Here is a 13,751-nt window from a genome sequence, read left to right on the forward strand (position 1 = left end):
ACAGGAAACTAGGGTCCACTGATCAAATGGTTTTTAAGCTCTTGATGAACAATTATGTCATCAGATATTTCGATATGAAAAAATATTGAAAAAAATACTTTTTTCAAGCAAATTAAATCAGTTCTAAAATGTCATGCCATTTTGCTAACCTTTAAGGCTATTCATGATAAATAATGTGATTTCCATTAGCTATCACTGAATGCAAGAACATAAGGGTGAGGGTTTACATATTTATTGAAGTGGGTATCTGTGACATTAACATCAGATATTTGAATATGAATGCTGAATGATTCATACAATGCATTGGTAACTATTCTCAAAGTGTAAATGTTAAATTATGATCCCATGAAATGCAAGTGTTTTGTCGGTGAGCTTAGCTCTTATCACTCATCAGGAAAGGTTCTAAAAGACAAGGCAACTGTTATAAATGTCAACATTTTTTGACAGAGGATCACTATGAAGTATTGAAGGGAGCAATAGACTTAAGAGCGGTTTATACCTCTGTGGGACATAGGCAGTGTGACCTACGCACATACGCCTACGCTGGTTTCTGAGCACTCGTCAGTCTAACCTGCTCTGTAAAAACGCTAGTCGGCGCTGTGTCTTTTTTGCCAGTTGTGTTAATTTTTTATTCTACTTCCTGCTTCACTGACTGAAACGTTCACAGAGGACGATTCTTATAAATGTTTGTATCTCCGAACCTCCTTAGTTAAAGTCGAATTACCATTTTTTACAACCTGGACCTTATTTCTGGCATAAAATACAAACGTTTACTCACCCATATAACTGTGGTGTCATTTGGAGTCGTTATTTAGATCCGCGTATACCCATATAGTGGGAGTGACTGGGGCACCGAAACGCAGCCTCTAAATAACGCATTATCTGCCGCGAAACTCCTTCATTTCACCAATATTTTGTTATGATACGCTAGTGCTATTCCCCGTTGAGTACGGAGCTGCAGGCTGAACAATAGAGGTCATTTACTCCTTTCACTGACTTTATGGCCCTGTGATAGACTGGCGACCTGTCCAGGGTGTACCCCGCCTCTCGCCAAATGACAGCTGAGATAGGCTCCAGCCCCCCAGTGACAATCTCAACGAATGAATGTACTGACTTTATGATGGTAGTTTGCTTTGCTGCTCTTAGAATTCTGCGACCTGTGGTATTAAAACTTCATTTGGTCATAACACAAGTGACTACAACAACCAGGAATCAAATGTTCAAGACTTTAAGACAGATTTTATATTGCTGAACCCCCCTCACAAAGAACAAAACAGCTCAGCCTACTACTGCCCCTTCTCATGGTCTTCACTGGTGGAGACAGTTCAGCAAGTTGAGAAGCCAGGTCAAAAGGGTCGTTAAGAGCTTGCCAGAGGGCATTGAGTTCAGTCAAATACCATTTAGTTATCCAGCAGAAAAGGTTTCAGTCTGACCAATTAGTGTCGTGGAATAAGCTGATAGAAAAGTAAAGATAATATTTGGTTAAAAAAGACCATCACAATAACATCTGATAAAATGTGACTATGATTAAACGTAATTTCTCTAAAGATTAAAGGAATGTCCTCCTTGGCCAGCATGTCCTGCAGTGTTTCAGGGGAAAGGTGTACGGGAATCTTTGACTTTACCATGGATATAATTGTGAATACGCTATTATATTTCCTGTAACACAGCAGATAATGAGCGATGAACACATGTGCAACACAGTGAGGTTACTGATATAATGAGCTGCAGTTATGTATCACGACAAGAATGGGAAGCATAGGCTGAACAACGGCTCCTAATGCAGCAGGTCTTCATAAAAAGGGCGGTAAACATCTGACACTTCAGATGTTTGGCCTCATTAATATCTGGACAGCTGCAGAGGTTAGACAGACAGTCAGTGCTCCACAAGTGGCTTCAATTAGACAACGGAAACATGTTTGTGATAAAAAGCAAATTAGGCCAAGACAGTTCAACGCGATATTGTCTTCCAGAGTTCATTTGGCAGAGCAACACCATGTGAACTCAACAAACAACCCGTCCCTGCTTTGACACCTGCGAAAATGATTAAGTCATGTTAATTCCAAGTCTTGCATTTATCAGGCTCCACATAAAGGGGGTGATTGACAATCTTTGATTTAAATTTAAGACCATCTGTTAGTTATTTAACATCCGCATGCTGTAACCCTATTGTGCAATTTAACCTTTATTTAATCAGGCAGCCTAAAAAATTAAATTAAAAATCCATAAAACCTATTAAAAAGCGGTGCTTTTTAACAACCATGACAAAAGCATCTGATAGCTGGTCTGTGATGAGGGGGCTATAAAAACAGTTGGTGCGGTAACGGCCCAACTATGGTACACTGCTTCGAGAAAACAAAACAGACCGTAAGCCGGCATAGTGGGAGTTAAGTGGGTCAGGCAAATGTGGCAAGGAAACCCAAACAAATATTCTGTCTATGACTAACAAGTACAACTGAATAATTGGTCGTAAGTGTTGCAATTTGTAAAAACCTGTTTTTGCCAAATTGTTTTCCTTCCTCGTCATGTCTTCTATTGTAAAAGAAGAGATGTAATAGCTTAAGTCACGGCATGGCAAGCCCTGGTGGGAGACAAGGAGGGGGTGGCCTGTAACAACGTCTCGTAACACAAAGCCTTACACCACACATAAATAACTCCTATCCAGCTTCCAGTGGAGACGATGCATGGCCTGAAAAGAAAGTAACTATCATACTGTCTCATCTCCACTGACCTGTCACACCTTCTCCTTAGCTATGTTATGGGATATTTACAAAACCACCAAAAAGTTGGATGTTATTAAAGCCATTCGACATAGCTTCTGGCGAGCATTCCGTTACGAGGAGGATGAATTTAAAGGCTATGGAGAAACACCACATACCACAACAGAAGAGCTGATTTCTTGTGTCACTGAGGCTAATGCGCGGTCTCATCCGGCCATTTCAATGAGAAACAGAGACACTTGGAGACACTATGACGCGTTAATCGCAATATGAGGGCACGCATATCCATGGTGTGACCGTGAATGTACGATGACTGTGTGAGACAATGAAATCATGCATGAGGTTCATATTCCCAGTGTCCCCTGCCTGGCTTTTTAGTCTTTCACGTTTCCAGCGTGTTTACCTAATATCAGGGTCAAAAAACACATGTTGACTGAGGGCTCTGCTTACAATGGAGTGTTTTTGGTAAACTCCCTTCCATGTTGTGTTGTGAGGCTTCTGTTGTGGCCTGTCTGCATGCTTCGGGCTGGGCGAGGGTGCAGACAGAAAGTATTGTTGTCCTGTGGTGGAATCACAAACGGTAGGGGCACTCTCTGTGGCTTCTTTGTTGTCTTTTGTCACGTTATTTTGCATGTTTTTGGTTCATTTAATGGCTTTTTAACCACCTGGCCTGGGGTGAACTGAGTAACATTTGGCACTAGCCTCATGGGTTAAAACTATATAAGGGATTTATATGAGAAACACTGTATTCCTTCCATGGTATTTTGAACACCATTATTCTGTATATATAGAAGAACAGTGGACACGATTTGCAGACCTCAACAACAGGAATCTGTCAGCGATCCAGCACCTGAAGTATTAGAGGCTTATGGTGACAGGTGAATCATTTTTCAGTAAACAAATCTTTAACACCAACGCACCGAGTTGTTTTCTGGAAGTGGCGTGACTCACTGAGCCACAAATGAACTGTTTCTTAAAGTTTCTCATCTTACCAAAAATCTTTGGTTGTTTATTCTAAGAACAAAGTGTGCATTCTTGCCCAAACCTCACTGAAGTTTAACCTGCCCCAAACCACAGTGGGTCTTTCCTAATTCTAAGCTTCTTGTCGTGTTAAAAAAAAAAATAGATGTTGCCAAGAAAGGACGAGAAATAACGAATCCCCCAGCTACCCCCTTCCCTCCTTGCATGATTTGCTTCTGGCGGTCATAACTACAAGGTGGCCTCCAACCACTTAGCTGTGGGATCATTGTACAACAAATGTCTGAAAAGGGCTGGCCAGCTGTTGCAGAGATGTGACTTGATAATAAAAACTCTTTGCTTTAAATAAAGGAGAACAAATTTTTAAATGGCAGCAACCGACTGTGATTATAAACGGATTTTTTTGTGTAGTGTTCAATCCAGAACCACAACATGATCCTTGATAAAAATAAAAAAACTTTAACATTTATCAGTATTCCCAAGCCTGTACTGATTTATAAAGTCTTCTAAAGGCCAAAGCTAAATGAATAAAGAAGCATGCTTGACATGTGTTTTGAGACTGAAACCGTGTACTTTGCTGCTGAGAAGTGTTTTTCGGGTGTTTCTTTTCCAGCCTGATGTCAAAACGCTTTTCTAAAAAAGACTTGTGACTTCGCAAACCAGAAACTTACTTTTTACCCTTAGGCTCATCTGTTTTCTCTTATGTTGCTGTGATGTTACGTTAATGGTTTGTGGAGTCCATTCAAGCCAGAAGCTTTTATGTCTTGTAAATTAAGTTTGATTGGGTTGATTTTTTTTTTGATTTTTTTTTCTTAATGCTGCTGCGTGCACAAATGAGAGGTTTCTGGCTATTTAGTGACTGCTCTTTTACACTAAAAGTTTATGTGGTATTCATGTTTTACATGTAAGACAGAGGGCAGAGTTGGCCGGTTTGATGTATGACGGTAAAAAAAAGAGTTACCATTGTTTTGAAAGAACCCCCACCATTTGACATGCTTTCACCATTAAACTGGGTGTAAACTCAAATTGGACCAGAGACTTTTTTCTTTCTGCAGCGGAGCGAGTGAATGCGACTCACCGTTACAATTGAAGCCTGTCTCCTTGAGGCACTTCTTAGAGCAGCCATCACCGTCCAGCAGATTCTTGTCGTCGCACTCCTCCGTCCTAATGAGAGACCACCATCATCAGTGTGTAATTAGTCACCATGGTTGTCAGTCAAGTTCAGTCAATACGTTAAACTGCACAGACCCTTGTATGAGACCATCGCCACAGTAGGGCTGCCCATGTGTGTAGAGGAGAGGAGGGGAAGGATCACTGAGGAGGCCGTCTGCTTCCACCTGGACTGTATACTGGTACTTGACTCCCTGTTTAACAGAGCTGAAGAGGATATAAACAGACAGGAAAGACAGCTTTATGAGTGCTTAAAATGAGATTTTTTTTGGCTTAATGAAATTGTAACATAAAAGGTTGTTATGTTCTTCAAAGGAACACAAAGCAAGATTTGCACTGTTTTGTGGTACGAAGCGATTTAATAATCTTTATAGGCCAGAGCAGACTCTACCTACTAAGGACACTTAGGTCCTTCAAAGTGTAGGGAGCACTACTGAGGTCCTTTTATGACTCTGTGGTCACATCAGCCATCTACTAAGGAGTGCTCTGCTGGAGCAGCAGCATCACAACGGCAGACAAAACAGACTAAACAGACTGGTGACTGAACAAGCTGCTGTGAGGCTGTACAACCAAGCCTGCTCCCAGTAGACCACATCTCATGACTGCTGTATTTAATTTTCTGTTTTTGTATCTATTTAATGTTTTCCATTTCTTATGTGCACTGTCCTTAAAACTATATGCAACACTGCAGATTTCCGCCCAGTGTGGGATACATCTGTGGCATAAATCAAGGCTTATTGTGTCTTATTCAATATTACATACATTTTATATACAATAAATTGTGGTTACTGGCACCGGCTAGGTGAATGTTAATTATCTTGCAAATATTATCGCTCCCAACTAATTCTATATTAACCTTGATGGATCCTGCAAACGCTGGCCACAGTGGCTTCTGTCCATAACCTTGCAGCATCCCTTGACCTTAAAGGCCCACTGCAGGAAGCTTGTGTAACCATACCGTGGCTCCAGCGGCAGGACTATTGATCTGTTTTGGTGTGCTGCGTCTATAAAAAGATGTTTTCCCAGCATAAATCTACTGTCTCTGTATCCTCCTGGTGTCAAAGTTAATCGGGAGAAGCACCCAACCGAAGTTACTGAGGTGTGTCCAATTTCTCCAGACTGATTTATTAATTATGGATCAGAGAAGGAAAGGACGAGGGATAACAAAAACTGCCCCGTTGTCTGTTTATCTGTACTCTATCTATAGCCAGCTACATCATCCATCCTCCTGCCACAACTCCACTCAGATGCCTTTCGTTACCCAAACATACACATGATACTTTTCCTCTTCTTCTTCCCCCTTCAATGTACTGTTCTCTCTTAAACAACAAACAAAACTACAAAAAAAATCAGTTTTCTTCCTTTTTAGCGCAGAAAGACCACAAAGATAACAACAAACTGTACATTCATGTAACAAATCGTCTCCTAAATCTATATGCTAATCAAAAATAGAAGCTTTCAGTGTGAGTGGCAAAAAGGTACCAGGTCCATGGCACTTAGATGAACTATATAGAGCCCGCCCAAATGATTTAACCGGCCTGGTAAATCTGCGGTAGCATAATCAGTTCGCAATGAAGTGACTCCAGACCACAGAAGAATGTGTGTGTGTTTGGGGGCTGTCAGGCCTCCAGGCTAGTCCATACTAAACGTGATGGGAGAAGAGCAGGCTTGAGGGGTCCTACGCCCTATCCATCCTCTATAAACCTGGTCAGAGATGCTTAAATGGGCATAAAAATGATCAGAACTGATATAAGCAGCCCACCGCCCAATCCAAAATTAGAAAAATGTGGGTATGGGGACTTCAGATGCTGATCATTTGACAAGCACTTGTTGAATTTTTTGTATCTTCCCTATCATTCGTACCCACTTTCACTAGCCAGCTGTGTGGGAGGAAAAGGAGCCAGGGTTTCTCCCTATTTCTTTAAGGGGAGGGGGATACAAGATGTACTAGGTTGGGCTTTGGGTTGAGTACACGTGAAGGTAAGGGGAAAAGCAGAGAAGCATATCCATGGAGAAGCATACTTTGATTTCAAATGTGGTCTGACAACACGGACCCTCACTGCATACATCACTGACAGATGACGTTTGTTTCTGCGTTTGTGTTGTTTTATTGATATAGCGAACTTAACTCACTGGGTTATTCTCCAGTTATAAAACTGGGGGGAATAAAAAGGACTTGAAAACGTCACTGGAAACTCAGCTCGTGGTTTTAATTTTAATTTTTTTTTCCCCTGATGAACTGAGCAGTCATCCCTTGCGCTAATCTTCCCCTCGCTGTGTGGATCTCACTCCGCGTGTGCTGACCATGGTGCAAGTTCAGCTGGAGGAAACGACTGAGGACCCGGGCCAAGCAGTCACTGGTGTTTATGGCCTCTGTTGCTCACATTTGGTGTTGCTCATGTTGGAAAGAGAAAAAGAAAATAAAATTTGCCTCAGCTCACTTTGCTTCTGCTCTTCTCGCCCTTGCTCGGCCTCCATTTCTGCACTAGCCTTACCTTTAAGTTTCATTTTTACTCAAACCTCTGTCGTGTCCACACCCCTTCTGTGTCCCTCTGCACGCTCCTATCTCTTTTCCATTAGTTGTTGTGTCTCTTTGCCTCTCTCCTCTTTGGTTTCATCCTCTGTACTCTCCATTATTCCACCCTCCCTTGCTCCCTTTCCTTTCATTTCCAAACTCATTGCTCTCAAACACTCTCTTCTCCTCACATCAACCCCTTTCTGCCCTCCTCAGTCCCACATAACTCAATTCCCACTGGTTCTTACATCTCTTTGCACTTAGACACAGCTTGTGTAACATAGGAGACGTGTTCCCTGAAAAATAAACTGTTTTTGAAGCTGCGTCCACCTAACACCCACCCTCCTCTGTAAAACAACAACAGCTTCTCAGAAACTCAGAGTGCCACTACATTTGAAATCAGTCTCAAATGATTTGCGGTCATGTGACACGGCAGTCACATCCTGGCAGGTACTTATTAGCTTTTTATGTGTCAGAGAAACGGTAGGGTAGAGAAGTTTAGGGTACATTTAGGGGTAGCTGCCTATTTGTTGAGATAAAAATCTGGCTTGTGGCTTTGAATTTGGATTCCAGAAATCATTTGGACACCCCACAATGGGAGACTTGAAACAAACCGATTCAGCTTAGACCCAAAACTTCAGCTTTTGATTAAGTGTATGGTTGTTGAAACAGATTTGGATCGGTAGCCTCACTCAACATCCCCATGTTGGATGCATTTGCGTTCTGAACTTTTCAAAAAAGAACCAGACCCAAACACTTAAGAGACGGATATCTGCGGATTAGTAGATCTGAGGACACAGATACATAGTGAACTATGCTTTGTAATGCAAGCCAACCTTAAAGAACTTTTTTTTCGTCCATCCGTCTTATACCCGCTGAGCTGTTGAAGTCTGACAATCCTGCATGTGTGGCATTAATAGTTGGCACTGCTTCCGTGATATAGATATTCATCTATGTCAAACTCAGGAACTTGCCTAAAGTGAGGTTCAGGGTATTACTGGGTGCAAAAAACAACTAACCTATCAATTCCTATAAAGCACATATTAAGTCAATGAGACACTAATTCTTACCCCGACCCTGTTCACATACCTGGGTTTAAAAGCCCCTGTTAATGCCATAATTACGCTACTACACTACTGACAGGATAAATCAATGAAATTCCAGTAATCCATGTCATCACTGAAAATTCTGTTACAACAGTTTCAACCTTTAACTTAAGGAAAGCAAATAATTTTTCCTCTACAATACCTGACAGCCTTTAGCCTTTACCTGTCAGTGAACGTCTGCTGCGTCTGAGGTGGAGGGGCTTCACTGGCGAAAGACGGCTGGCGCTGAATTCGGTAGAGCAGAGGCTGACAGCCGGAGCACAGAGGGCTTCCAGGGCCCGAAGACAACATGGCTGCGTCAATCTCCATTTTCTCATCAAAGGTGCAGAGTTTGATGGCGGCGATGGGAACGTCGTGGGTGTCGAGGCGCATGGTGAGGGGCATGTCACAGAACACGTGCTGCGGTCCGAGGTTGATGCTTTTCCCCGCGTCTGTAATCAGCTCGATGTTGGCTATGGCTGGGTTCTCTGGGACAGTGTAAAAGAAGAAACGTCATCTGGTAATTCTGTAGTTCTAGAAAGATTAGAAATAGTGTGTAAATGGGTCTCATCATTCATATTGTATTGTATTGTATCATCTGCAGCTTTCTTTTAATTTAAATAGAAGAGTGATAGCTACGCTGAACAGTCACACTCCTCCACCTTCCTAGTATTGTGTCTCCATTGTGTCAGGTAACAGAATGTTGTTTTGGGTCCTATGAGTTGAGGAGAGGGGCCTCTGTGGGACGAGCACAAGTCTTAGCCTTAGTCTGGGTAAAGCCATCTCAATCCATGCAACCATTCCTTAGCAAATTAGTTTAATTTCATCCTTGTAAAGCCACAAAAGCTTCTATGGATCAGACTTGTTCCAGTGCATCCCACAGATACTCGATCAGTTTGGGATCTAGTGAATGTGGAGGCCAGGTCAACACCTTGTGCTGTTCTTCATGTTTTTTGAGTTGTTCCTAAACTGTTTTTGTGTGTGTGTGTGTGTCAGGCTGCATCCTGCTGGGGATGGCTGCTGCCATCAAGGAGTGTCATTGCTATGGGGTGGGGGTGCCTGGTCTGGTCTGGTCTAGGTGGGTGCTACATGTGTAAGTAACATCCACATGAATGAATGCCAGGTCCAAAATTTTCCCAGCAAAACACTGAATTGTCACAAGATGGTCGATGTTATTTACTTCTCCCGTCAGTGGTTTTAATGTTGTGGCTGATCGTTGTACATCTGGGGCAAGGAAACTGAACTTATTAAGAGACAGTGCTACATGACTGTCTGTTCATGTCTCAGTATGTCTTGATGATCAGCAAACAGTGCGTGGTTGAAAACATTCTGGTCAATACAAAAGTAAAGATTAATTCATTTTGGCAAAACATCTAACCGTTGGATTCATCCATATAAGACAGATTTTGTGCTTCTGCTTGATCTTCTCCATACCAAATTCCTAAGAATCTATGTACTAACTTGGAAGCCAGACCAATTTCCCTGCCTACAATTTGTTTTGCAGGGGAAAATATGGTGAAGAACAGAAGTGTAACAATGATACATTCATATTTGTCATCTCAGCGGAGATGTGATTCCCAACTTCAAACTGTTTTCATTTTTTTCCTGCACTGATGAGTTAATATAACGCATCTCCACCTACCAAATTGGGTACGTTATGCAGTCAAACTGTTGAATAAATCTTTACAGGGTTTCCGATACATTGTTAACACTATGGCGGCCCGCCAGGGTCTAATTTACTCCACCATGGTCTCATAACGAATCGGAAATATTTTTGCACGTCTCAAACAATGTTGTGTGTGTGTTGTGTTTTTCTTATTGCTCTCTCATCTCCAAAGCCAGCGTTTGTGCTCTTGATTTTTTAGACCATGGAGATTTACAAATATTTAAAGAGAGTTGGTTAAAACCCGGAGGAAACGGCTCCAGACGTAACATGAACTAGCTTAACTTTATCAACGCTAGCTAGCATAGTTCGATTCAGACGTTCACTATAAATTTGCTTCATTTGCTGATACTTTATTTAATCTTACACATATTTGTCCATAGAATGCGACGTCTCAACAGCATTTTGTTTAGTATTGATGTAGATGAACTGCACAGACTTCTGCTGTTTGTCGCTAAATGCAATATGCCAGGGTCTCAAACATTATTGTGGGAAACACTGCTGCATCAAAAGTAAAATCTAATCCCTTCAATGATTTTCGGTTGGTAAGATGATGGACAAAGTGTTCCTCATATTTCTGCCAGCACCTGGATGTCTCAAGGCCGATGCGCCACCTGTTCAGGTTAATTTCTGCCTGTGTTGTACAATGCCACTATTGTTCTTTGTAGGACCTGAAGTATTTAACACCATCAGACATTTCTCCCATACCAAACTGACAAATACATATGGTAAGGAATGACACTTACTTGAAGAAATGTAGGTGACCCAGAGGGTAAGTGCGTGCGGAACAATGGGGTGGAGGAAACTCAGTGTGAGGGTGCAGCCCTCCGTGTCGGGACACGGTGATGTCACATTTGTGTCATAGAGACTAAGCTCAGGACTCCACGCCTGGAGACTGGGATCACAGGGCTGCTCCACGTCGGGTGGCCCTGGGGTCAGCAATTACACAGACACACATGTATTACAAAATGACTTCATCCTTTCCACAGCCTTGAAGCTGAAAACAAACTAAAGTGTAATTCTACATCAGCCATGACGATGAAGAGTTAACTGGTTGACTATCAGCACTGACTGATATTTCTCTCACTCATTCAAACATTACATGAATCACTCTCACTTCCAACCAATGTCCTCAGAAGTTGCCTAATGCCACATACACATATGTTGCAGTGATGTAGTTACGCTCTCAACCATTTAAGACTCAACTGGTGCAACAAACACACCTCAGTGGTTGACTCTTCACAGCAACACTGGAACGCAGGAAGAAGTTAAGGCCAGTAAACTTTGATTTGTCACCTATAGCTTAATATCTCAGGTTTCCATTGCAAGCAACTTGTAGCCAGTTGCTTCTTCACTGGTAGAGTGAACACAGAATGAGGCTTGAGTTATTGTCTGGCAAACAGGACATCATTAAAAACTTATATGAACCGCACCCACTGCTTAAAGATCCAGGAAAAGGTTCAACCTAGGAATAGAACCTTATGTGGATTATAAATTCTATACAGGTGGTATTACTGAAATCGCATATTCTCAATGAACCTCTTACTTCCTGCAATGGTAATACACAACCTAATTCAACCCAATTTGGGACAATATTGGTAATTTCATGAAGTTTGAAGTAGCAGGGCTCAGATGGACATAAATGCCATGTAAATCTGATCATCTCCAAAGCTTCGGCAACATTTCAATACGATGACAGTTGCGGGGATGTTTCCTGAGGTTGCCAGGGAGCTGCCACTGTAAATCAAATCTGATCAAACCATGTCTCCACTGTCCCGATGAAGCTGATTAGTTTAGTCTTGATCGATAACACAGTAAACATATTATTAGACTTTTATTTTTGTGGAATCCTGCCTTTTCCTCAACTTGTCTTGTTCACTTATATTTTATTGTGATTGAAAATACGTTTCCCAGCAACACTTTTAACAGCTAGCAGCAAACACTCTTGTTTGTGACAGAGAGCTCAGCTTTCCACATTCAGAAGTCGAACCCCCTCGCTTAAACATGGCTTGCATTCAAAAGCACAGTAGCAACCAGATAAAATTGGTTGTTAATTGTAACAGTTTTAGTGATTAGCACAATAGAATCACATTACAGTAGAGTTACTATAAGCTTTGACCCAGGTGAAAGCCAAATAAAATCAGCATCGTATTTTGGTGTTACATATGTCACACTAACTAGGATCAGCCTTGTGTGGTGGATCGCCACTGTGAAGTACTAAAATCTTATTTTAGATCAAATTTAAATTTATTTAGTACAAATTATTCGTTATTATTAGCAAATGTGAATCGTTGCCATTGCTGAAAGAAAATTTCAGTTGCCAATCTGAACACGCATTTTTAGCACAAGTCTTAGCCTTAGTCTGGGTAAAGCCATCTCAATCCATGCAACCATTCCTGAGCAAATTGGTTTAATTTCATCCTTGTAAAGCCACAAAAGCCTCTGTGGATCAGACTTGTTCCAGTGCATCCCACAGATACTTGATCAATTTGGGATCTGGTGAATTTGGCGGCCAGGTCAACACCTTGTGCTGTTCTTCATGTTTTTCTTTTGTTGTTCCTAAACTGTTTTTGTGTGTGTGTCAGGCTGCATCCTGCTGGGGATGGCTGCTGCCATCACGGAGTGTCTATGCTATGGGGTGGGGGTGCCTGGTCTGGTCTAGGTGGGTGGTACATGTCTAAGTATGTCTAACATGTAGCAGGAAGTCATGTGAGACATGAGCTGTTAGGACAACAACTGTGCACACTTGCAAATTGTGTCGAAGGACAGACCACCTTTGGGGCATGGACACACTGACAACGTGGCTAGATGTGGTACAAAGGGATGACAACAATCCTTGCCTTGTATTTGCACAGAAATTTCTGACTAGGAAGACTACTGCCAGTCAATTACTTGAAGAAATTTCTACCCAGTACCTGAGAAAGTACCTGGAAAAAAATGCAATCCCAAGAGCTGGTTAGAGAATCCTTTTGTTATCCAACAGTTTGCTGACATGATCACAATGACAGCTATAGAAAAGTTATAATAGTATGGCTGACAAATTGTTTAAGCAACTAAAAGCAAATTCCCAGGGCACAGTCAAATACGTTTTTAATTTCCATGCAAGAGAACAGCTGAACTACACCGATCAGCCAAAACATTAAAACTCAAAAAACATGAGGAACAGCACAAGGTGTTGACCTGGCCTCCAAATTCACCAGATCCCAAACTGATCAAGTATCTGTGGGATGATCCACAGAGGCCCCTCCCCTCAACCCATAGGACCCAGAGGCCCCCACTAACAACATTCTGTTGCCAGACACCACAGGACACCCTCAGAAGGCCCATGTCCATTCTCTGATGAGTCACAACTGTTTTGGAGGCACAAGGGACACCTACACAATTAGGAAGGTGGTCATAATGTTATGCCTGATCAGTGTATGCCTGTTTTATATAAACATCACTGAATAACTCAACAATGCCAATCTTGTTCTTACATTTTTCTACATCTTTTCAACAAGTAATGTATGTGGACAAGTACGTAGAAAAGCAATTTACAAAGTCACAAGCTGTCTATATGCAATATAGAATAAGAATAATATTTATAATTTTATTAAATGTAGAGGAAATCCCCTAACCTT

At 41.7% G+C, this 13,751-nt stretch overlaps 1 protein-coding gene across 1 annotated transcript in view; it reads right to left on the bottom strand.

Moving 5' to 3' along the window:
• pappa2 (pappalysin 2) overlaps window positions 1-13,751 on the bottom strand; it is a 79,131-nt gene that overhangs the window by 34,683 nt on the left and 30,697 nt on the right. Inside the window, exons 10-13 of the mRNA XM_084546702.1 lie at window positions 10,878-11,060; window positions 8,653-8,956; window positions 4,947-5,075; window positions 4,777-4,862 (exon numbers count right to left, since the gene is read on the bottom strand). Of these exons, the coding sequence (XP_084402828.1) occupies window positions 4,777-4,862; window positions 4,947-5,075; window positions 8,653-8,956; window positions 10,878-11,060 (702 nt within the window). The remainder of the gene's footprint in view (window positions 1-4,776; window positions 4,863-4,946; window positions 5,076-8,652; window positions 8,957-10,877; window positions 11,061-13,751) is intronic.

Source organism: Chelon labrosus (assembly GCF_963514085.1).
Source record: "Chelon labrosus genome assembly, chromosome: 6".
Taxonomy (NCBI): Eukaryota; Metazoa; Chordata; class Actinopteri; order Mugiliformes; family Mugilidae; genus Chelon; species Chelon labrosus.